This window comes from Dreissena polymorpha, chromosome 5, assembly GCF_020536995.1.
Source record: "Dreissena polymorpha isolate Duluth1 chromosome 5, UMN_Dpol_1.0, whole genome shotgun sequence".
NCBI classification, from domain to species: Eukaryota; Metazoa; Mollusca; class Bivalvia; order Myida; family Dreissenidae; genus Dreissena; species Dreissena polymorpha.
This window is the reverse complement of record NC_068359.1, coordinates 44823926-44846915: the sequence shown is the minus strand read 5'-3', so window position 1 is coordinate 44846915 and position 22990 is coordinate 44823926. Positions and strand designations below refer to the sequence as shown.

Genomic DNA, 22990 nt, shown 5'->3' with positions numbered 1-22990 from the left:
AACAATCATTAAAAAAAAATTCGTGTTCATTTGCTATTCAATTCTGCTTACAATTTTCGAAAGAATAAACATATGATGCATCAACCTAATCCCATACCGTAATGCACTTGATTGAAAAAATTAATTTGCTGTTATGAAAATGATAAAGAAAATCTTAACAATTGAAAATCAAACTACTTAAGCAGTGTTCTTTAACATATTTGTAACGGTTTGTCCGTAAAAAAACGACGAGGAATAACCGAAAAACAGGCGGGAATCATTCAAGAGGTAAACCGAAATAATTTACTTCAGACAAGGACGGAAAATAGATGTCTTACACGGCTTAATGGTTACTTGATAGATTTGTATGAACGCTCTAATCCAGACAGGTGTTGTCGAATAGCTAATGACAAATCATGTCATTTATAACAATCTGGTCTGGAATACATGAAGAGTGAAGACATAAGAGCATCTCTTGAATTATTTATTTCATCTGATTATTCACGTATGTAAAAGCCATTTATATTACGTTACACATTTTCCTACTGGTACTTCATGTTTTACTATTTTTATTGGATTATATAAAACAGCCAGTTCTTCAGAAAAACATTTCTCAAAACAATTTGCTCCTTAACGTCTACATATTGTTCAACCAATTTGATACACAGGCGAGTAGAAGAACGCCTTTCCATAACGATTATTCGAGTTTGTCTTGCACGATGCATGCAGCGATAATATGTTTATCCCAGCTCACAGCTACATATATATTGATACACGAAGAATTTGCGATGGATTATTAGGCATATTTTTTTTTGTTTGCGTTTCCTGACTATTTGCAAAACAATGTCAAATAAGAAGTTTGCGAGAGTAAGAAATAAAACGTGTGAGAGTTGTTTCTTTAGACAGAAAGTTGAAGCAGAATCAATCATTTATTAGTTTAAGCAGTGCATTTGTCAACTGGCAGAATATAACAATTAAGTTGTGTTCCTCCACGACTAGCAATAAAAACTCAGTTCCATATTAATCCGAGACAATGCATTATTTTAAGGCATTTAAGTTAAGAAATTTTCGAGTCTTAAAGTATCTACCATAATGTAGTATAGACAACATGTCATGGAACGCAATTGAAATGCGATGAACGTCAAGACGTCAAAGCATAAAATATAAGACGGCAGATGGAAATCGTTGAAGGTTTCAACCCTTTTAAAGGCTATTAAAAGTATTATTATCAAACATTTAATAAATGATTTTATCACATGCTATACCCTGTTTCTTATGTAATATAACCATTACATATTTTTTTTATTTAACATGTGTAATACAACATTTAAAAGCGTTTTCATTGGCTTAGTTTTCGTTTAATGACCAATCCCATTTTGTTATTTTGCTGCAATGTGTCAAATGACGTCACGAAATGTAAACAACATTCGGGATTTATCATGATGTTTGCGTAAATATTTATTTAATTTGCTCATTTAAAATCATTTGATAAAAAAGATCTGACACTCGTTGTCATATCATACCACATTTTATTAAACTCGTCCAGGAAATTCGTTAGTAAGCGAGCCAAAGGCTCGCTTACTAACAAAATTCCTGAACTCGTTTAATGAAATATGGTATGATATGACAACTCGTGCCATATCCTATATGTATTGCATTATCTTTATATAAAACAGATTGCATTTAACTCGTAGATTAAATCTTCCAAGCGCTCTTATCCTTTTAATTTAAAGAACGAACATATTTAGCAGTTGCAATGTATGAAATAATTCAGGCATCGGCAATCTAAGCACAAACGGTTTAACGATTCTTTGGAAATCCGCTGTTTTAATTTCAAAACACGAAATATTGAGAAATGCTCGACATAAAAGGAATGTAATATTTTTGAAGTACTGTTTTTGTAGCTTTCGAGTTATCAGAGTTAAAGATGAACATTCAGACACTTTAACATTAATAATCATGCACTACTGAATGCATTCTAATCCACGATAACAACTATGTTCTTCTAGGTTTATCAGTCTTATAAAAGTTATATACCACAGTTTCTTTTAAGATGTAGCCCTTTGACATCAATGTATATGTAAAGCATGAACCAAACGACGCCTGTCGTTAACAGGATCATTCTGGATTCGGTTGGTGGAAACCAAACGTTCTAAAATGTAATTAAAAGTTATATAATAACCTTTAAATTAAGAGAATGCATAGTCGTGTATCATATCTATAACATAGAGATAATATTCTTTAAGACTCTATAAACAATGGATAATGTCCAACAATCCGAACATATATTGCTTTTAGTATTTTCAAAGCATTCTACAAACGGAAGGCTAATAATACACAATACATGTGTTAAATCTTAAATGTTCTAATTATGTTTAGGAGCTCATGAATAAGATTGCCAAGGGAGTTTTACTTCCATGGGTTGAAGGGCATATAACTCAATAAATTGATAACTGTGCGTGGCACTTGACTTTGCACATGAAAACTGCATGTTTATGACATGTATAAATTTTTCATTCAGTCGCTTGAGAAATGAAGTAGAAAGTCTTTACTCTACTTAAAAGACTTAACGCTTATGCTGTCAAAAAAGCCAAGTTTATCAGTACATTACTTAATAATGTCTTGATCACTGAGCACGAAAACGTGTCTTGGACAGAAACACTTCATGCCGACAAGTTTCAATTCAATCACTTAAGAAATGTAGAAGACGTTCGACCCGAAAGCTTATTAAATTATTGGTATACACATACAACACGTGGACGGCCATGGACAAACCAACTTAGTTTGCGGGATACATCATGGTAGGATTATACCAAGCCTACACCTACACCATATCAGTATTTACAACGGAATCCATCAGGCATGTTTAATTTTAAATGGTTGTGAGACATAATTTTCCAGACAATAAACTTTTTACGATTCTATACTTTTTTTAACTCAATGTGTTAAAAGCACAATCTTTAGGCAGAGATAAGCGAGATAAATTTTTGTCTTCAAAAGCATTTGCTTCTTGGTAGCATAACTTATTAATAGACAAAACCGTATAAGGCCTATTAGTACTATACAAATTAAATTTTGAAAAATGAGCAGCGTAGCAGACATACATACAGGTAGAATTTACAAATACCTGTTTTAAAAAGTTTGAAACGATTTAACAACATATCTATTTGTCCAACATCGGACGATGACTTCACATTAGAAAGAGTGCCATTTTGAATATTGCTGCAAGTTAATCCAGTTAAATTCCACAACATATTTTCCAATGTTTCATTTCATGGAATGTTCCAGAATAACTGCATTTAACAGTTTCTGGATTATAACATGTCAAGACGATCTGCTTTGTTTCAATTTAAAATGAACATGCCTCGGATATCGCACACGTATTGCTAAATCAGTTAGCACCAACGTTGAAATTCCCTTTAGTAAACGACAATGAATGAAATGGCAATGGAATGTGAGTTTGATCATCAGCAATTGATACTAGATGGTATCAACTATAGCCATGAACGAAACTGTTGTGACAAACCGCCTGATTAAATGCATTTTAAAGATGAGCAAAGCCCACGAAAGCAATCATGAAAGTTGATGGCACCCACAGAGAGTACTATCTATGATGGCATATAACTAACATTTGATAAACACATACGTTGCGCGATAATTTATCACGTTCACAACTTCAGTATCGTTTTAATTTCTACTTTGATTTTGCCATAGTTTTCTTTTGTCGTTTATTGTTCTGCGTATGTGAAATCTGGCCTGAAAGTCCCTCAAACTTTTAATAAAATGTCAGTTAAAAAAATAACATTAAGATGTAAAGGGAAAATTAACGTATTTTGATTTACACAAGCAGATTCAAAATTAGCAATAGCAATAGTAAAGTGTTGAGGTTCGCGGTAGTCAGATATTGTGGGACATCTCCATTAAACTTAAGTGATACAATAATATAAGCATGCAATTATGTGCATCATCAGATTATTAATTTTTAAATAGAATATTATCGTGTAGAGGTGAGCTTTAGAAATATACTGTGGAACATCTTAAGAAACGTTCAGCGGTAACAGGAAAAGCAACGTGTTATTATTAACTTTAACATTAAATAACGAGTATCAGAAAATCATTGATCAGCTTCGCTTATGCAAGAAATTTAAACTTATTTTCCTTATATTCAATTTTAGTTCAATAATTTTAATAATAAATTACCTTAAATAAATAGTTTGTAACTTAATGCTCAGAACAATATTTCAATTCAATATTAGTAATACGACCCTTTTAGCAAACGCTTACTAGTTAACGTGATTGTTTTGCGCGAAACTTAATTGGTTAACGTGATACGTAATTGGTTAACGCGAAAGTTATATGGTTATTTCAAGGCAATTCTACGTCGCCATACTATCAACGTAAATGAACTATTCGCGGAAGAATTATTGTTGAAACGCCCAATTTCTCGCGTCAATTAAATAACAACAGTGAATACGCGTTTTGGTGTAAGGTTGCAATATTTATGAAATAGTAAAATTACTCGAAATAAATCTTATTAAATTAAAAAAACAAACTATCTTCACTTCTCTACACGACTTTTTAATTGGTCTTAAAAGAAAAGAAAAGTGAACTCTATATAATATTCTAAATACAAACAACTTAAAATATTTCATAAACATGACTTGTTCAATATTCAAACAAGTTATATCTAACACCGAAAATAACGGAACCAGTGAAACCTAAAGAAGCACGATTTTGATATACCCGTATAATAATTGCCCACGTTTCATTCAAGGTTAGCACGTTAAATGAACTAATTATAAGCGTTAAGCTTAATCTCTATCACTCAGGTCATTGGAAAACAAATGCTTGATGTAACATATTGCGGACGCAATGAATGTAAAATAACTAAAAAAAATAAACCCAACATGTCAGATCTGATAATCTAGTACAAAACAATACAACTCACAGCTGAACGCCCATTCCGCCTGGGAACTGTTGTCCACACACATTACTACTGCCTTTACACCAGTCTCGGAATTCGCCATGTTGGTAGGTCTCCAAGAAAGAACAAAAAAATCAACGCTATCCAAACTTAAGACGCGAAGAGTACGAACTTTTCTCTGTAATTAAATCACAAGCGACTGGATTTCCAATAATATGTATAATCCGCTTGCTGACTTGATTCCTTCGGTTATTTTCTCCAGACCTCTGCGGTGCAATATATGAGCGTTTTTAATGGTAATATATCCGGGATAATATAGCTCTTTTATGAGATGGATTTTTATACACTTCACCAATTATACACTCGCAAACCAGCACACGTTTATAGATTTTCACATAGTAACTGTATTTGAGTCTGCTTCAATATGATACAATACGAAATTTGTACCTGGGATGCAGACGTAGATACATTGGAAGGCAGTTGTGTTAAATGAACACTCATGATACAAACCGACAATGAATAATTGTCTGAACATTAGTGGCATCATAAAAACAGGATGTACGATGCAAGTTTTATTGTCTATCGTTGCGCGATGGTATATATTATATAAACTTCATAAGGAAAACGTGTTTTATCAATATTAATTCATTAATGAGAATCGATCAATCATTTAATAAAACCACCAATGGCATGTATCAATTCTCAAAACTTTAAGACCGTAGTAGAATCACACAGAGTAACCGTTAACGGAAATTGAATGTAACGTCACTGGGAGATTTACAAATCATGCTTAAATACACATTCATAAAGTGAGTATGGTTCCCATGGTAGTACAAATAACTGGCAGTTGTTAACCACGACAGGAAACACAAACTCGAACACAGCATAGCGGTTTTGTGGCACACTGCCGAGTGGTTATGAGATAACAATTTCAATGATGACTGCACAATGAAAGTTACGACAAACCAGCTGATCCTGAAAGACCTTCACCATTATATAAAAGTATTTCAGATTGTGTTGCAATACAAAAAAATCTATAAGTGGAAATACATATCTGCGTTTATCACTTTATTTAAAATTCTAGTAATTTTATGAAATATTATTTTTGAATAACATGGACGTAGTTTTCTATATGCGGTTATGGCGTTGTCAACACTTTTCCCCGGGTTATCAAAATATAAAAGGCCCAAAGTGTGATAAAATCAGGAACTGTAAGGTCTAGGGGTCAGATATAAATCAGATAACAAAGGTTGACAACGTAATACTCTTCATGTACTGATTTAAATGACTCTGCGTTTTCATCGTTTATCAAATTCGACAAGTGTTAATATTATATTGCCATAGCATAGGGTCAGGTCGAATATGGGGAGGTAAGCCGATATCGTTAAAATTCATTGAAGGCGTAGTCGGAAAACTTCGGAAACTATATATGTAACGTATGCATAAAGTAGTTTTAATTCAAATTATGTATTCGTGTATAAATTTATTTACTCCAAAAACACGAAGAGCTGAACAAATATTAAGATACAAATCTACAATTATTAACAAAAAGCATAAGGGTAATATGTATACATAGTACTATACCTTACACTTTTTTAGCAATCAGCACAGTAAACATTGACATGATAAATAGTGTAAACTTATATACACATATATTTGAACCATTATTTATAGGCATGGAATTAAATTGATATGGTTAAGGAAAATAAATCTTCTCGAGGTAATTGAAACAGACAAATAAAAACCAATACACATGTGGTATAAACATTAAACGTAAAATATTATAGTGCACCAATTTATGGGGGAATGAGTGAATACGCATAACGCACATACACCCTTATTCTCAAACCAATTCTGATCTCAAAACAATCTGAAATTTTAGGTACGAAAACAAAATTTAAGAATACCTTCTGTTTACTGAGTATGTACTCATAGCGTTTTGTGGTAAGATTGATAGACACATAAGACACTGGTTAACACGTTACGAAAATAAATTCTAGAAAACGTTCTCTTAAGTATGTACGACCACAGTGCCCGAGCAAGTTTATTACTTGTAAAACGTATCCATTTAGCCCACGAAATAACGTTTTCAGATTGTAAAGTTTGACGCGCCTGCGTTGAGGTATGTTTGACACATCAATACGTCTGTTTGTTGTTCAAGCGGTAAACTGCAGTATTGTATGAAGAAGTCTATCCCGCAAGTTTGAATGACGAGCGCCACCATGCGTGTTATGCGGGGATTATTATAAGGGCAGAACAAGTAAGTGTTCAATAATATTATCACATCATCTTGAGCACTTGTGACGATGTTCAGCGTAATCTTGATAACATGCGCCCTACCGCTTTATTCACTGATTTAACTAGGGGCACTGCCACACAGCTGGGTATATTTGTTTGAAGTTATTTATGATAAAAAAAGTTAAAGTTAAAAGTTAAATATGTTTATAAAAATTATTTTAAAATTATGTAATTTCATACATCATTTTGGAAAAATATAACAGTATTATGGTCGGAAAACTATTTATTCTTAAAATATGCCAAAATGCTTATTAGAAACACTATGGCAAAACACAAATCTAGGGCTGCATTGCCCCGATCCCCTCTTCCTCCCCACTGCTCAGCCTGCATATGTATTTAAGCCATGCTCCGCAATTTCAATATGTAACATTGCAACGCTTTACGATTGCCATCAGAGAACCATTCCAACACGCTGTCAAGCAAAGCGATAATTTTGTATCACAGACGTTGGGTCAATTTCCTTTCGGTTTCAAATTGAAAATACATAGACGAATAATAAGAATGACTGAAGAGACGACATAAGGATGGATACTTTATCTTAACATGTTGGCGATAAATTAAATGCTAGTGACTTAAAACACTCACCAAATACCACACACCATAAAAATAAATATTACAAAACTAAAAAAATTGTATTTGCGCTAAAATTGTCCATGCTTAAGAGAAAACTACTGTTTAATTTATATTCGTCCTTTAAAAAAAAGAATGCATGAAACAGTTTACGTTTTCCACGTGGTCGATGTTTTTTTTCTAAACCCAGCAGCATTCCTTTATTAAGTTCTTTCCAAAATTTACGGAATAAAACCTATCCCAATCACATTGAGACGAACGCTCGTGAATGTTACTTCTTGTTTCAAGTTGTTAATCAAACAAACGAATGAATATTGTTTACATACAAACTATAAGACGCTTGAATCTGTATATCCGTGCAATCAACCTATTCTTGATTGATAATACTTTGGGGTATAATCAGGTGAAATTAATATCAATGCAGCGCTTTTGCGTTGGTTCTCAGGAAAACAATAGCACATTCTAAGTGAACGATTTCCACGCAGCAGTATAGAGCACTTTATCAACAAAATTAATAACTAAAATTAATTACCTGGGAATACTCGTTTTATTTTTATATCAAAAGTTAATGTAATTCTCCCAACAGCATGGCGTAACCCATAAGCAATTTGATGTAACATCACATCGAATTGCGTTTTAATTTAAAAATAAATGCAGGCACATTTAATTTAATTGTGTACATCATTGGCCTTTTATGCATTCTGTATTGTTCTAACTGGTGACAACAATAAAAAGAGATCTTTTTTTTTTTGAAGTGACAACATATTGTCATCTGTGAAAGCAGAGAGGTTCAAGATTCACAGTATCTGTTTGAATACAAATTTGAGCACGACTCCAATATATTATACCGGCACCCATGGGGTTTACGAACCCTTAAAATGAAGGATAACATAAGAACGTGATTTGTCAAAAGGAACTATGTATCATCTATTAACACGTATATACTTTTTCATTACTCTTAAAAGCGTGGTGTATAATTTTACATTGAACACCAATAGAATCTTACTTAACATCTTTAAAAAACCCAATAGTAAAAAAAATGTTTTACCTATTTGTGCAAAACGATGTTTATTCCTTTGAATTTTAATATAATCAATGTGCATATGAATTATTACCGAATTAGCCGGATATACGAATTATTGTCCTGAAAATATAAACAAATAAATATTACCCAATGAAATCACTAGAGAATTTGCAATAGTGCTCGCAAAGTTAATGCAAAGCAAATTAATTATAAATATGTATTGTATTTTTAAAAGATTACCTGACAATTTTACGGAGTAAAACCAAACGCAATCACATATGTCTGGTGGAAGTTTAAACCCATTTTAATCTAAAAAGAATTTCGAAAGTTTAACAGTTTTGCTATTAAAATATTTTTAAAAACCCCTACCATTCCTCCTTAAAGCCATGTTTAATAACACATAGTAGCAGCATATTTGTATGCAATTCTTTGAAGAAAGGATTATGATTTGTAGTAAAACAAGACCGAACAATTACATGTAGTTTGACGTAGTCGTTATGAACACTGTTTGCCTACGTCATTTTAAATATAAAAACAAAGCATACACATAGATACATTGGACATATTGTGTCCAAAAGATAGCTAAAAAAGATCAATGAGCCTACTTTCGCGATCAAAATAAGTTTAGTTGATAGTGCATTTGTATATTTAAACAAATTGGTTTGGCAGGTGTACATTTCAAGCACAGGGACGAGTCGCATCAGATATCCATTAAGAGAAAGTTTTCAAAGAGGTGATGATTCAGGTTACGGATTTAAATCCCCATATACATAAACAAAAGCACGGCCTAAATGAGCTCAAAATTCTCATACTTTCATACTTTAATGCATGTAGAATGGCAAAACCAATCCGTCTGATCAAAACCAATACCATTTGCAATATCACAATCTCGCTAAACGGTATGTATGAATGATGAGTTACATCACAATTGTAGTGTATTTCCTTCTCAAGCCATTGTTGATAATGTTTTCATTAAAAAAAATACCTTTACCACACACACAAACATATGCAATCCTATAATAGGTCTCGATAGAAGGTAACTACTTATGAAGTTATGTCACAATATCTTATTGCAATATCTCATCACAATATCTCATTTAATTCCGTTTTTACTTAAAATAATAAGGTGTAAAATGATATCAAAATGATACCAATATATCTTATTTTTGATAAGTTGTGATTGTAATCCGTATTCTTTTGTAGTAACTATGATCTTAAGCCATACTTAATTCTACTTTTGTACCGAAGCAAATAATATGTTAAGTATTTATCAATTATTCTTGTGCATTTGATATTGATTCTGCTTATTATCATTTCCTAATTACATTGTTATGATCGATGCCTTAAACAAGATGTATCACGCAGTTTATTAGAAAATCATGGTAACCAATTGTCTTTATGTAATAACAAGAAACCGTCGGAGACGGGTGATGCTCCCCAAAGTGTTTTTGTCACAATATTGCACTATATATTCAGATTAAAGGAAACGTCTTGAGGGGCATAACTTTGGACAAAATAATACGATGGATGGTTTAGCAACTTAAAAATTTCAAAGGGCCAAAACTCATCTAACCAGAACCCACTAATAACATGCGCATCTCCTCAAGGTAGTTAAGCTTCCCAAAAAGCTTCATTGAAGTCCAGTCAGTTGTTGGGGAGAAATAGCCCGGACAAGAATTGCACTATATGTACAGTTTATAGAAAATTTCAAAGGGCCATAACTCAGTGAAAAATCATCCACCCATAACCGGCTGATAATATGCACAACTCCTGTTGGTAGTGACGCTTCCCATAAAGTTTCATTCAATTCCCGTGATAAATTGCTGAGTAATAGCTCGGACAAGAATTGCACTATATGTACAATGGAAAATTTCAAAGGGCCATTACTCTGTGAAAAATCATCCGACGACAACCGGATGATAATATGCACATCTTCTCTTGGTAGTGAAGCTTCCCATAAAGTTTCATTGAATTCCAGTCATTAGTTGCTGAGAAATAGCCCGGACAAGAATTGCACTATATGTACAGTTTATGGAAAATTTCAAAGGGCCATTACTCTGTGAAAAATCATCCGACCAGAACTGACTGATAATATGCACATCTCCTCTTGGTAGTGAAGCTTCCCATAAAGTTTCATTGAATTCCGGTCATTAGTTGCTGAGAAATAGCCCGGACAAGAATTGCACTATATGTACAGTTAATGGAAATTTTCAAAGGGCCATTACTCTGTGAAAAATCATCCGACCAGAACCCGCTTATAATATGCACATCTCCTTTTGGTAGTGAAGCTTCCCATAAAATTTCATTGAATTCTGGTCATTAGTTGCTGAGAAATATCCCTGGCAAAAAGTGCACGGACGGACACACGGACGGACGGACGGACAGACGAAGCGGACCTATATGCTCCCAAAAAAATAAATTTTGGGGGAGCATAAACATGCGCTTTTAATAGAAAATTGCCCGTTATGAGAAACTCCTGTTTAAGCTGTGTTTAAACAATCATGTCAGATGTGAAATGTCTTCTGCAATCCTAACATTTAATTGTTTCACCCATTCTAAATGTTCTTATTTTCCGTTGTAGGTTCAAGCTATTTTAAAAAGAACATAAAAACCAACCAGCGAACTTTCAAATTAAACAAGGGCTGTTTGTCAAACATGCATACCCCCATATGGGCTGTCAGTTGTAGTTGCAGCCATTGTGTGAATACGTTTTTTGTCATTGTAAATTTGACCTTTGACCTAATGATCTGACAATAAATGTCATCTGCCAGTCATGATCAATGTACCTATGAAGTTTCATGATCATAAGCCCAAATATTCTTGAGTTATCATCCGGAAACCATTTTACTGTTTTGATTCACTGTGACCTTGACCTTTGACCTAGTGACCTGAAAAATAATAAGGGTCATCTGCCGGTCATGATCAATATACCTATGAAGTTTCATGATCCTAGGCGTAAGCATTCTTGAGTTATCATCAGGAAACCATTTTACTATTGAGAGTCATTGTGACCTTGACCTTTGACCTGAAAATAAATAGGGGTCATCTGCCGGTCATTATCAATGTACCTATAAAGTTTCATGATCCTAGGTGTAAGCATTCTTGAGTTATCATCTTGAAACCATTTTACTGTTTCGAGTCACTGTGACCTTGACCTTTGGCCTAGTGACCTGAAAATCAATAGGGGTCATCTGCCAGTCATGATCAATGATCTTATGAAGTTTCATGATCCTAGGCATAAGCATTCTTGAGTTATCATCCGGAAACCATTTTACTGTTATTCCTGTTATACCTGAAAATCAACAGGAGTTAGTTGCCAGTCATGATCAATGTACCTATGAAGTTCCATGATCCTAGGCGTAAGCATTTTGAGTTATCATCAGGAAACCATTTTACTATTTCGAGTCACTGTGACCTTGACCTTTGACCTAGTGACCTGAAAATCAATGGGGGTCATATGCCAGTCATGATGAATGTACTTATGAAGTTTCATGATCCTAGTCCTAAGCATTCTTGAGTTATCTTCCGAAAACCATTTTACTATTTCGAATCACTGTGACCTTGACCTTTGACCTAGTGACCTGACAATCAAAAGGGGTCATCTACCAGTCATGATCAATGTACCTATGAAGTTTAAGTTTCAGTTAAGTTTTATTGTGATCAAAGAGGCATATTTACAGTGGTGCACTTTTGTTTTAAAATACTGGTTACAACTGCATAATTCAACGTTGTTTTTTGTATGTTGTTCAAAGACAGGCAATATTTGTTGATTAAATCCATGCGCTATGATTATACATATTCATGCAAATAACCAAATAAAATGAATTACAAAATGAGAATGTGAGAAAGGAAATTATTAGAATGTATGAAAGAAAAAAACAAAGAAGAGGAGGTATTCACGACTGAGGGGGGGGGGGGGGGGGGGGGGGGGGGGGCATACGCAAAATTAACATGAGACAGCGTCTTAACCATCGGAGATGTTGTTTGCAACGGATAAGATGTCTTAATTACAGCGACATTTAACATTTAAAAAAATGACATCAAAATGTAAACAAGAGCCGTCAAAATGGAGATAAAGACCACACGAACACAAACACATATATATTGATGATTTTTATTTAAAATGGTAAAATACCTTTCCCATGAAATACTGTTCGTGAACGTAATTCCGGTCTGTACGTAAAAAATCGGCCACCTGTCATGATATTAACGCACATATTTTAATTTTTAGGAAAAGCAACTTGAAAAACATCCCTACTCACAAAATTTTGCAATTTAAATAAACATATCATTGTTAAATTTTGTATTAAAATGTCAGTTTCACAACAGCAAATATGTGTCACATGGGGAAAGTAACATCATCATAACTGCGAAAATTATAATCATATAAGAAACAGATATATTTGATAAAATCCTTTTTTTATTTAGTATATTCTAACTAATGTTCTTTCAATAGATTTTATACAAAACATACATTTCAAACATATAAGTTAACATCTAAATATGAACTTTTAATAACCTCCCTTGATTAGACTAAAAAGGTTACATGTGGTAAATAATACCGTAATATTAAACATAAATGTTTACAAACAATCGACACTTTGGTCAACTTTTTAAACAACACGTGTTTACTTTTAAACAACATGTATTTACTTTTTTAGCTATGTTTGAAAAATAAAATAAAACTAAAACCTATTTAACCTATTAGAAAAAAAACATTCTGGTAATTTGCAGTTCCTCATTGACAGTGATAGTTTATATTTTTAAAACAGGTAGGGAGAGTAACTGGTATAATAATACCGCATATATTTGAAGTTTCAAGTCGAAAGTGTTGTTTGTGTAAACCTTGATTAATACTTTTAAATGAGGACATTTGTCCAAAGATATGGCTTTGTAATTTTACATACAGAATAAACTAAAAAGTGGCCGATTTTTTTTGGTACAATTGACCCACGAAAATTGATAGTCATTAATTTATGTTCATAAAAGTAACATACACTGATCCAATTCTATTGAAATGTTCATGTTACGTGAGTTTGGAACCGAGGATTAAATATGTGAAGTTTAGTTTCAACCATTATCTTAAAACAAAAGTTAAAAAAATTGGTCCCAAAAAGGCCGGAATTACACGACCAGTATACTCTGTATAAATCGTATAATATTCTTCTTTTTTACATTTTTGAGGCCCTTGCAAGTGGCATAGCCCCTTTAAAAGCAATAGTTTATATAACGCGAACAAACATGATTCCTCACATGGTCACAGAAGAGTTCGACCTGACGCCAGCTGATTCCGCTTACTGCCCCAATTCAATGCCTAACCTCTGTCGCTGTGAAATACAATTAAAACACATTATATTCAGTGTGTTTGTACAAATTATTGTAAGATTTATTCATACATAAATTTACTCATACTGCGAATATCCGTTGCCCGGAACAAAGTAATATACTACATATTCAATTTGAATGACTAAGGTCTCACAGAAATGTATAATGTACATAATTATGCTAATAAAGATGTGTTTGTGTGTTGTTGTTTTTTTGTTGTTTTTTTAAATGAAAACTGTGTATATATAATATTTTTAAATAATGTATTTATGTACAAATATTAGTTGGTATTATGAATAAGTAGGAACGTTATTGTTTAAAGAAAAGCTATTTTGCTATATTTTATAATTCGAAATTGATCTATACTTAAAGCCTAGGCTAGATTTTAATTATTTTCTGTTTAACGGGAGCGCCGCCTCCAATTTCCGTAAAGTGAAATAAAAATAATGCAGATTTTTATATTTCCTCCTCTTCCAACAAAAAGTGGTCTTAACAAAATAATTTGATAGTGTATTGAAGTCTCTGCTGTTTTCACAAAACAAATAATTATGTTAACTGGTTTACGATAGCAGCCCCTTAAAACATCAAAAAACAGTGTATTATGTGACGTGGGAATAATACATCAATCTGAGAATGGCTTTGTTCAGTGAAATAATCTGATTTACAACACAAAATGATTGAAATACGTGGCATGGACACAGTTTTTAATAAGATAAGTACATGTAACTGAGTCCATGCATTCACTGGTTTGCATTTGTAATAACTTATAGTGTGGAATGGTCGCGTAATAAATAATAACGCAAACCAGTCAGCAGGTACTTGACAAAACGTGCTCATGTCGGTTCGGTTACCCAGATCGTTTTTTGTTAATTAATTGTTTCCCCGTTCGGGTAAACACTTGCAATAACAATGAAAAGCAAATAGTCTACTTGATCAATATTTGTATGTTATGGATATGAGATCTATAGTATGTTTCATTAGTTTACAAGTGAATGTGAAAGCATTTGAAAAATACCGTTTTTCCGTGGTCTGTTATAGTGACATACCGGTTAATTTTGATTGGTTAATAAAAATAACGCTAACAATAAATTTTGTCATTATTGTAATTGTAAACATCTCCCGGAATACATAATAAATAAAGATGGGGATAATTAGAGAAATAATTATCGACAATGTGTTTATTTGTACATTGTTCGAAGTTATTTTATTTGTCTTATCCCTTTCATTCTCCGACTTTATTAGAACGATTTGCAACAATAATGATTCACCGGATTGACCTATATTCGGACGGATACTATAAAAAAAAACATTTTATGTTCTGCAAATGAAGTAAGTACGCATATCAGAAACGCCCATCCATGTTCTTGTAAATATGGGGTAAGTATATTTTTACATGAGTTCTTATGTTCCAACCCAGTGGTTTTTCTGCCTATTTTGGGAAAAGGAGTCTGGCCTAATAGGGAAGATCTTTTTTAAGCATTTTTTAAAGCTTGACATCAAATATTTTTGAGTTTGATTGCTTATTAATCGATTGCAATACTTGCTAATTGCGGTTGTCGCGAAAACACGTTAAAATAGAAATAAGCATCTATGGTGTTGGATTAGAATGTGTAGTTTGCGGTTCCTGTTCATTTTTGCAAAGTAATGCGGAACAGTTCGCACTTCATCGCTGTAAATGTTGATAGAAGAAACCGCAAGCTAAATGAACTTACATCTGAGTCGTTAAACGCATGTTATATAACGTAATTGATAAAAGGAAGTCACTCTAACTGTCATTAGTGTTTGTAAACGTTTTTTATGATTTTGAACGAAAACTTCTTTATTGTAATTGGACAAAAATGTCATATAGAGTTGACACTGAACAGGTTTTAATCAGAGACGAATTTACAATCAAGGCTATACTCAAGCGCCTAGCATACATGAATGTAAAACTAATAAATAACTGCGATTTCCGAAAAATTTAGGTAAATATAAACACTTTACTTGAATTTCGAAGCCAATGTTTCTTTAATATTGTTTATTCTTTCCATTTAGTATTTATTGTGTACATAAACTTTGATATTGAAACAAAGAAACTGATTTTTAAAATGACTGTGGGGGGTGGGGTTAAACAATTATTTGTGTCTATCCATGTAAATCTGCGGAAGAAAGTGGTATTCATAATCGTCTGAGTAAGATATTACCCTCACATGGGATTGCAAGTGAAGTCATAAAATAATTTGAGACCAATACAACACAATACAATAAAGTTTATTAAAAGTTGGTAAGACATACAAAAATTATGTTTCCTATTTATTGCTCCAATATATTAAAACAATGACTGGAAATGCCATTAAGACTGGTCTGAAAATGCTCAAAATGTCTCACCCAGCACATTGGAATCTGGATCTGCTGGAATCACGGCTACCGGCATCTTCTGCAATGCAACAAGTGAAGAGCTTTAGTTAGGGGATGTAATCAGTTAAGCAGTTACGCAGAAAATTCTTAATCTACAAAGTCTTTACCACGTAAATGGCCCCAAGAAAACTCTAGATCATTGTTATCCCCCACTGACGGCAGAGGGGCCTTTACGTCCATCCGTCCTTCCGTAAGTTCGTCTGTCCTTCCCTCACACTTTTTTGGATCGGAGCTGTTTTTATCAACTATTTCATGGAAGTTTTCGATACTTAAAATAGATGTTCATCATTATAATGTGATGGTGCAGGTATAAACCTTGCCCTTAATTAATTTATATTCAGCAATTAAGTATGTCCATAGCTGTTTCTCAGTAATTATTGCATGGAGTTTTTTTTTAAATAATATCGAGATAAAATATTCCTCAATAAAACTGTTGATTAGCTGTAATTGTTCTTGCGGAATGCTCATGGTAAGCTGTTGTGATCGCCACCATCTGCTTTTACAACAGTTTGTGTGTCATCAAAAGTTTGCTTAATCATTTATCTTCTTTTCATGTTTTAAACTTTTTTTGAGACCCCTCACACTTTATACTGACTGGGGACTGTCTGGTAATACCTGGCAAGTTTACATGAAGTTTTTTCTGTTCTTTAGTAACTTCCAAAAATAAAATATTTCTTTATTGTTTTATTTTAATTTATTTTTTCCAACGAAACTTTTTAATGTTTTTCCTCCTCCTACTCAAACTTTCAAAAAATAAGAATATCAGTGAAACTGATGGATGCTCCCCGATGATGCGCTTTGTCAATCTATGTGTTAATAACCACCCAAAACAAGAAACCGTCGGAGACGGGTGATGCTCCCCAAAGCTTTTTTGTCACATCATTGCACTATATATTCAGATAAAAGGAAACGTCTTGGGGGCACAGTAGTTGGGGGGACAATACTTTTTTATAGAAAATTTCAAAGGGCCATAACTGTGTGAAAAATCATCCGACCAGAACTGGCTGATAATATGCACATCTCCTCTTGGTAGTGAAGCTTCCCATAAAGTTTCATTGAATTCCGGTCATGAGTTGCTGAGAAATAGCCCGGACAAGAATTGCAATGTACAGTAAATTGAAAATTTCAAAGGGCTCAAACGGCCATAACTCTGTGAAAAATCATCCGACCAGAACCCGCTGATAATATGCATATCTCCTCTTGGTAGTGAAGCTTCCCATAAAGTTTCATTGCATTCCGATCATTAGTTGCTGAGAAATAGCCCGGACAAAATAGACCGTTCCATAATCGATAAATTGACCGCCGCCATATTGTCAGTCACGTGACTGTCCGCCATTACACTGCTGCTAACTTGTGCGAGTCTGCGACTCCAAAAGCCAAAGACGTAGAGAATACCCGCTTCACCGTTGTCGGATAAATAAATTACTTAATGAATTAATGTGAGGCGATTATCACATTTTTGTTGTTTAAATGATTGTTTGAAGTTGAGATTGATTGTTACAAATAAAATGTTTAAAATGCTTTCGTGTATTTGTTTTTTTTTATCTGTAATCAAGTGGTAATCATCGGCGAAAATTTGCCGGTTCAGTCGCTCATACTATGTCTTTGATTAGACTTGTTACTTTTAACGTTTCACAAACAATTCACGCATGTATTGTTGTGTTGATTTTAATAGCCGCAATATCAAGCAGATTGTATTTTAATTAATACTTATAAAAGATTCTCGCGCAATTAACTACCGCTAATTGTTTGTAATTGGTCTCATTTGGTAAAAATCTACATTCCAAAATCATAACATATTATATTAAGTATGATATTAATGATACGCCTTCCATTATTTTTCTTGTTCTAACTGATATCAGAGATACAAAATTGTGGTTTGGATTTATATTTATTAAAGGCAAAGGACATGACAGTATTTACATGTAATTTTAATTTGATGGGTTTTGTACAAAGAATGACGCTATTGAGGAATATTAACATACAACTGAAAAAACACAACTTCATATGATGCAAATTGAACTGTGTACTCATGTATATTGAAAACTCGTTACTAGTGAGTATGAGTGACACATATCTAACATTTTAACACACATATATTTATATACATATATGTTTTTTTAAATATTTTTTACCTCTGTTTGGTGTCAAATGTAATTTCTTGTTTTTATGATATCGTTCGTGCATTGCCGTAACATCAAATCTTCATACGGAATGACGTAGTTTTAATTAACCGATACCCGCTAAATACGTTAAATGTTTTTTTTTTAAATACTTTATTTTTTCATAAATTAAACGGGCTAGTATCCTTACGGTGTACAATATCTGATATTCTATATTGGACATCACTTTTAATTTGTAAAATATGTAACATATCTAATGTACGCAACTGTTAAGTATGTCGAAGGTAAATTATCTTACCAAATGATTGCTTAATACTACCAGGAAGATGAGACATGGTGGCATCATCAATTGTGTTTAATGACCAGACTGTCATCTGCCACCCAGTGTGGTTTATGACACCATGTGGTGAGTTAAGTCTGGACAATATCTGATCAAAACGAGATAATCGGATTATGCAGAACAAAGGGGCAATTAAACACTGGAATGCAAAGGCATACACGATTTAAAGATTGATGCAAATAATCAAATGAAAAATATTGCATTTAATTTAATTAAATGCTTTTTTTTAATGTGTCAATGTGTTAGTTTTCCAAGACAACCAAGACCATGTAATGAAGGCCTTAGAATTAAGAAAGAAATTCATCCGTTGAATAATCGGTGCTCTCTTATTTATGTTACCGATTGTTAAGCAGCAGAGAGAATTCAGGGGAGATAATTATGTTATGACTAAATTCTGGAACGGTCTATTGTGCACGGACGGACTGACACACGGACGGACGGACGAAGCGGCGACTTTATGCTCCCCCCAAATAAATTTTTGGGGAGCATAAAAAAAAATTATTAGTCTCGGTGACCTTGACCCCGGTGACCACAATCCTCATCAAAAGATAGAGGTCCATGCAAGGTACCTACATGCCAAATTTGTAAGAGATCGGTAAAATATTGAAGGCGCTATAAGAAACTGTAACACAATTGTGACGGAAAAATCTATTTTAAGCCTCGGTGACATTGACCCCAGTGCCCTCATTCCTCATCAAAAGGTAGAGGTGCATTCAAGGTACCTACATGCCAAATATGCAAGAGATTGGTAAAGTATTGTAATTTGAAGGCGCTATGAGAAACTGTAACAAAATTGTGACGGACAAATCTATAATTAGCCTTTGTGACCTTGACCCCAGTGACCCCAAACCTAATCAAAAGGTAGAGGTCCATGAAAGGTACCTACATGCAAAATAGGTAAGAGATCAGAAAATATTGAAGGCGCTATGAGAAACTGTAACAAAATTGTGACGGAAAAATCTTTTATTAGCCTCGGTGACCTTTACCCCAGTGACCTCAAACCTCATCAAAAGGTAGAGGTCCATGCAAGGAACCTACATGCCAAATATGCAAGAGATCGGTAAAATATTGAAGACGCTATGAGAAACTGTAACAAAAGTGTGACGGAAGGAAGTTATGAAGTAAGTATTAAGGAATTTCTAACTGGCAACTATATGCCCCCCAAAAATGTTCGGAGAGCATAAAAATCCCGGTAAACTCTGGCCCTACCGATAAACATCAATATGTGAAATACGATTCCAACCATCCAGCAAACGTTAAAAGAGCAAAGAGTAAAAGGGCATACGATTAAAACGGATATATTCCAATGAATTGAAATACCAGACTCGTAGAAAAGAACTTAAAATAAACCTGAGAAAAGGAGGACACATACACATACTATCAACATATTTCTGCGTCATAACATCTGGCATATTTTTCAATTTTTGACGCAATTCTGTATACTGTGTAACGTCATAATATGAAGTCATAATATGCAACGTCATTTGACGTTGAAAACCACTGTTATTAGTTTTATGTTAAGTATCTACACGGAAAAAATATAGTTTCTAAATATTTATTCCAATTTTGATAAAGGCATATAATGCCGAAACGTCAATGAAAGGAGAATAATCAGAATGACATTTGTTATCCCTTAGGATATTAATGCTGAGTCTAATTGTATGCATATACAATCTTGATAAAGAATACTTGCTTTGTGAAATCATCGAGAAAAAAATATTTTAAGCGCCAAAAATACATTATTCCCAACACGGTTCCAATAGGGTTCATACTCACGCCCCACAGAACTCGGTTGCTTCAATGAATACTTTCCACATTAACAACAGTTAACAATTTGTCATCGTGAATGACCATGTACATACCTCCACCCCTGAAAAGTGTCCCGGGAACAACTTATATAGTATATAATATATACTAAAAACTTGTATTACAGAATATGCTTAACAACAAGGTCGTGTTTTATTAAATCTGTTATAAATAGAGGATATTTGTTCATTTCAGTGTAAGACCGTTTGTTATTTCAGGAGTGATCATAAAAAATATATTTTCACGAGTGGCGCAGTAATTTTACAAGTGAAATAACAAACGATCTTACACTTGCATGAACAATTTTCTGTTTCATGTATGCCTCTTTTTCAAGAAAATAATTAATAGCTGTTTCTCTTTCACTGAAAAAATACCCTATCTCCCGTGGCGTGCCTCAATACATTTTAATGCACAAAATGACGTCATTTTTTTCGACGAAATGACGTCACTATTCCAGCGAAATTTTCCACTTAAACTCTTTGACAATGTAAATAAACGGTGAAAAATAAGCATAAAATAAAAAGAAAATTTGTTGGATTCGGTGGAATACCGATTTTTATTCACTCATGTCGATCATACAAAAACTTGATATGATAATCTAAAAATAGAAAAAGAAGTTACAACGTATTTTTTTTACCGGTGAAAATAACAATTTGATTATTTTCACTGCTGTTATTTCACTGCAGAAATGTCATATTTTATCATTAGGTATAAAATAAATTATGTTAATGGCATTAATATATTTTAGAAAATAAAATGTAATTCTTATCATTATTCTTTACCTCTTTTTCGTTCTCTTTCAGCGATGTCAGCCCTTTTGACAAACGGATTTCGCCAAACTCCTCCGCTGTCACGTCCAATAAATGTAACTTATCGACGTCGATACGTTTTCTTTTCACTTCGACGGGTTCGTTTCCTTGTTTGCAGATTTTGACCGAGTGAATGCCTCTTAAGTGTGGCCAACGTCATTTGCATCAAAATCTGTCAATGCTCTGTATGCTTGTTCGAAAGTGTTATATCCATCGCTAATGTAGTCTTCGAAGTCTGCAGAGCCTGGCTCCCCTTCATGAACATGCAAGTGGAAGTAGAACATCCTTAACCGACAGATTCTTTGTAAGAAAAGTTGGTAAAACAAGCGCGCGTCCTACAAAAAACAACAAAAATATAACACACATTATAAGTATTGCTGTGTTGCTGAAACACAATACACTTTACACATGCTATACCCTGTTTCCCATGTAATGTCTGATACATGTTTACTATACTTTTTTAGGTGTTTACACCGGCTAGATTTTGTTCAATTGACCAATCGCATTTTGTTATTTTCCTGCAATGAAAGTGCATAGTCAAATGACATCTTAAAATGTACACATCTTTCACGAACTATCATCATGTTTGCGTAAATATTTGTTTAATTTGCTCATTTAAAAGGTGTGCTAAAAAAGATCTAACACTCGTTGTCATTTCATACCATATTTTATTAAACTCGTCCAGAAAATGTGTTAGTAAGCGAGCCAAAGGCCTAAGATAGTAGAAATAAATACAAATGGAGAGGCAATCTTACAATCTTAAACTTCTAATGACAATATAGGTGTAGTCCAACCACAATTTATATTTTTAATTATACATATTGTATATGGCAACTTACGGGGTCTCTGAATCAGAAATAGGTCATGGGGTTCCCACTTTAAATACATGTATCTCCATACTCTTTTTCATCCGATATTAACACGAATTAAGGTATATAGTTTAAATATAAATACGTCATTTATTTAACGTCTCATACAAGGAAATATATAGCGACATTAATTGCGAGGTATATAAAATTTCAATTTCAGACGTGATTGTGGTTTTCGATATAAGACATTAATGTGACATTTGATTGCATTGCCTCCCCTACACCCCCTCATAGTAATTAAAGGTGCCTAGAACGCGGTGTTGAATACAGACCCCGTTTTTTATATTGACCCCTTAAGTATAGTCTGAAAACTACCGAGACCGCGTAACTGGCACTATGTATTAGTGATAATATATATAAACAAATGTTGCATGGGAAGAGGGATATTTGTATTAAAATATGCCAATCAGTTACGCACAGCTATTCAGGACATATAAACATTACAACATCAGATCGTTCAAGTTACAACTTCAAAAAACGTTACTTATATTATTTCTGCTTCAGATCTATTTATCCCAAAAAGCCA

General features: G+C 33.4%; 1 protein-coding gene and 1 long non-coding RNA gene across 2 annotated transcripts in view; both read right to left on the bottom strand.

The window, feature by feature from the left end:
- Positions 1 to 4989, bottom strand: part of LOC127881897 (universal stress protein in QAH/OAS sulfhydrylase 3'region-like) — a 146827-nt gene extending 141838 nt beyond the window's left edge. The window contains exon 1 of the mRNA XM_052430100.1: positions 4928 to 4989. Coding sequence (XP_052286060.1) covers positions 4928 to 4970 — 43 coding nt within the window. The 5' untranslated portion in view covers positions 4971 to 4989. The remainder of the gene's footprint in view (positions 1 to 4927) is intronic.
- A 7971-nt stretch (positions 4990 to 12960) lies between these two features.
- LOC127831389 (uncharacterized) lies at positions 12961 to 22167 on the bottom strand. The gene is made up of 3 exons (XR_008026410.1): positions 21569 to 22167; positions 16488 to 16536; positions 12961 to 14122 (listed from the first exon to the last, which is right to left on the bottom strand). It is a non-coding gene; the product is annotated as an uncharacterized LOC127831389 (long non-coding RNA).
- Between the last annotated feature and the right edge of the window lie 823 nt (positions 22168 to 22990).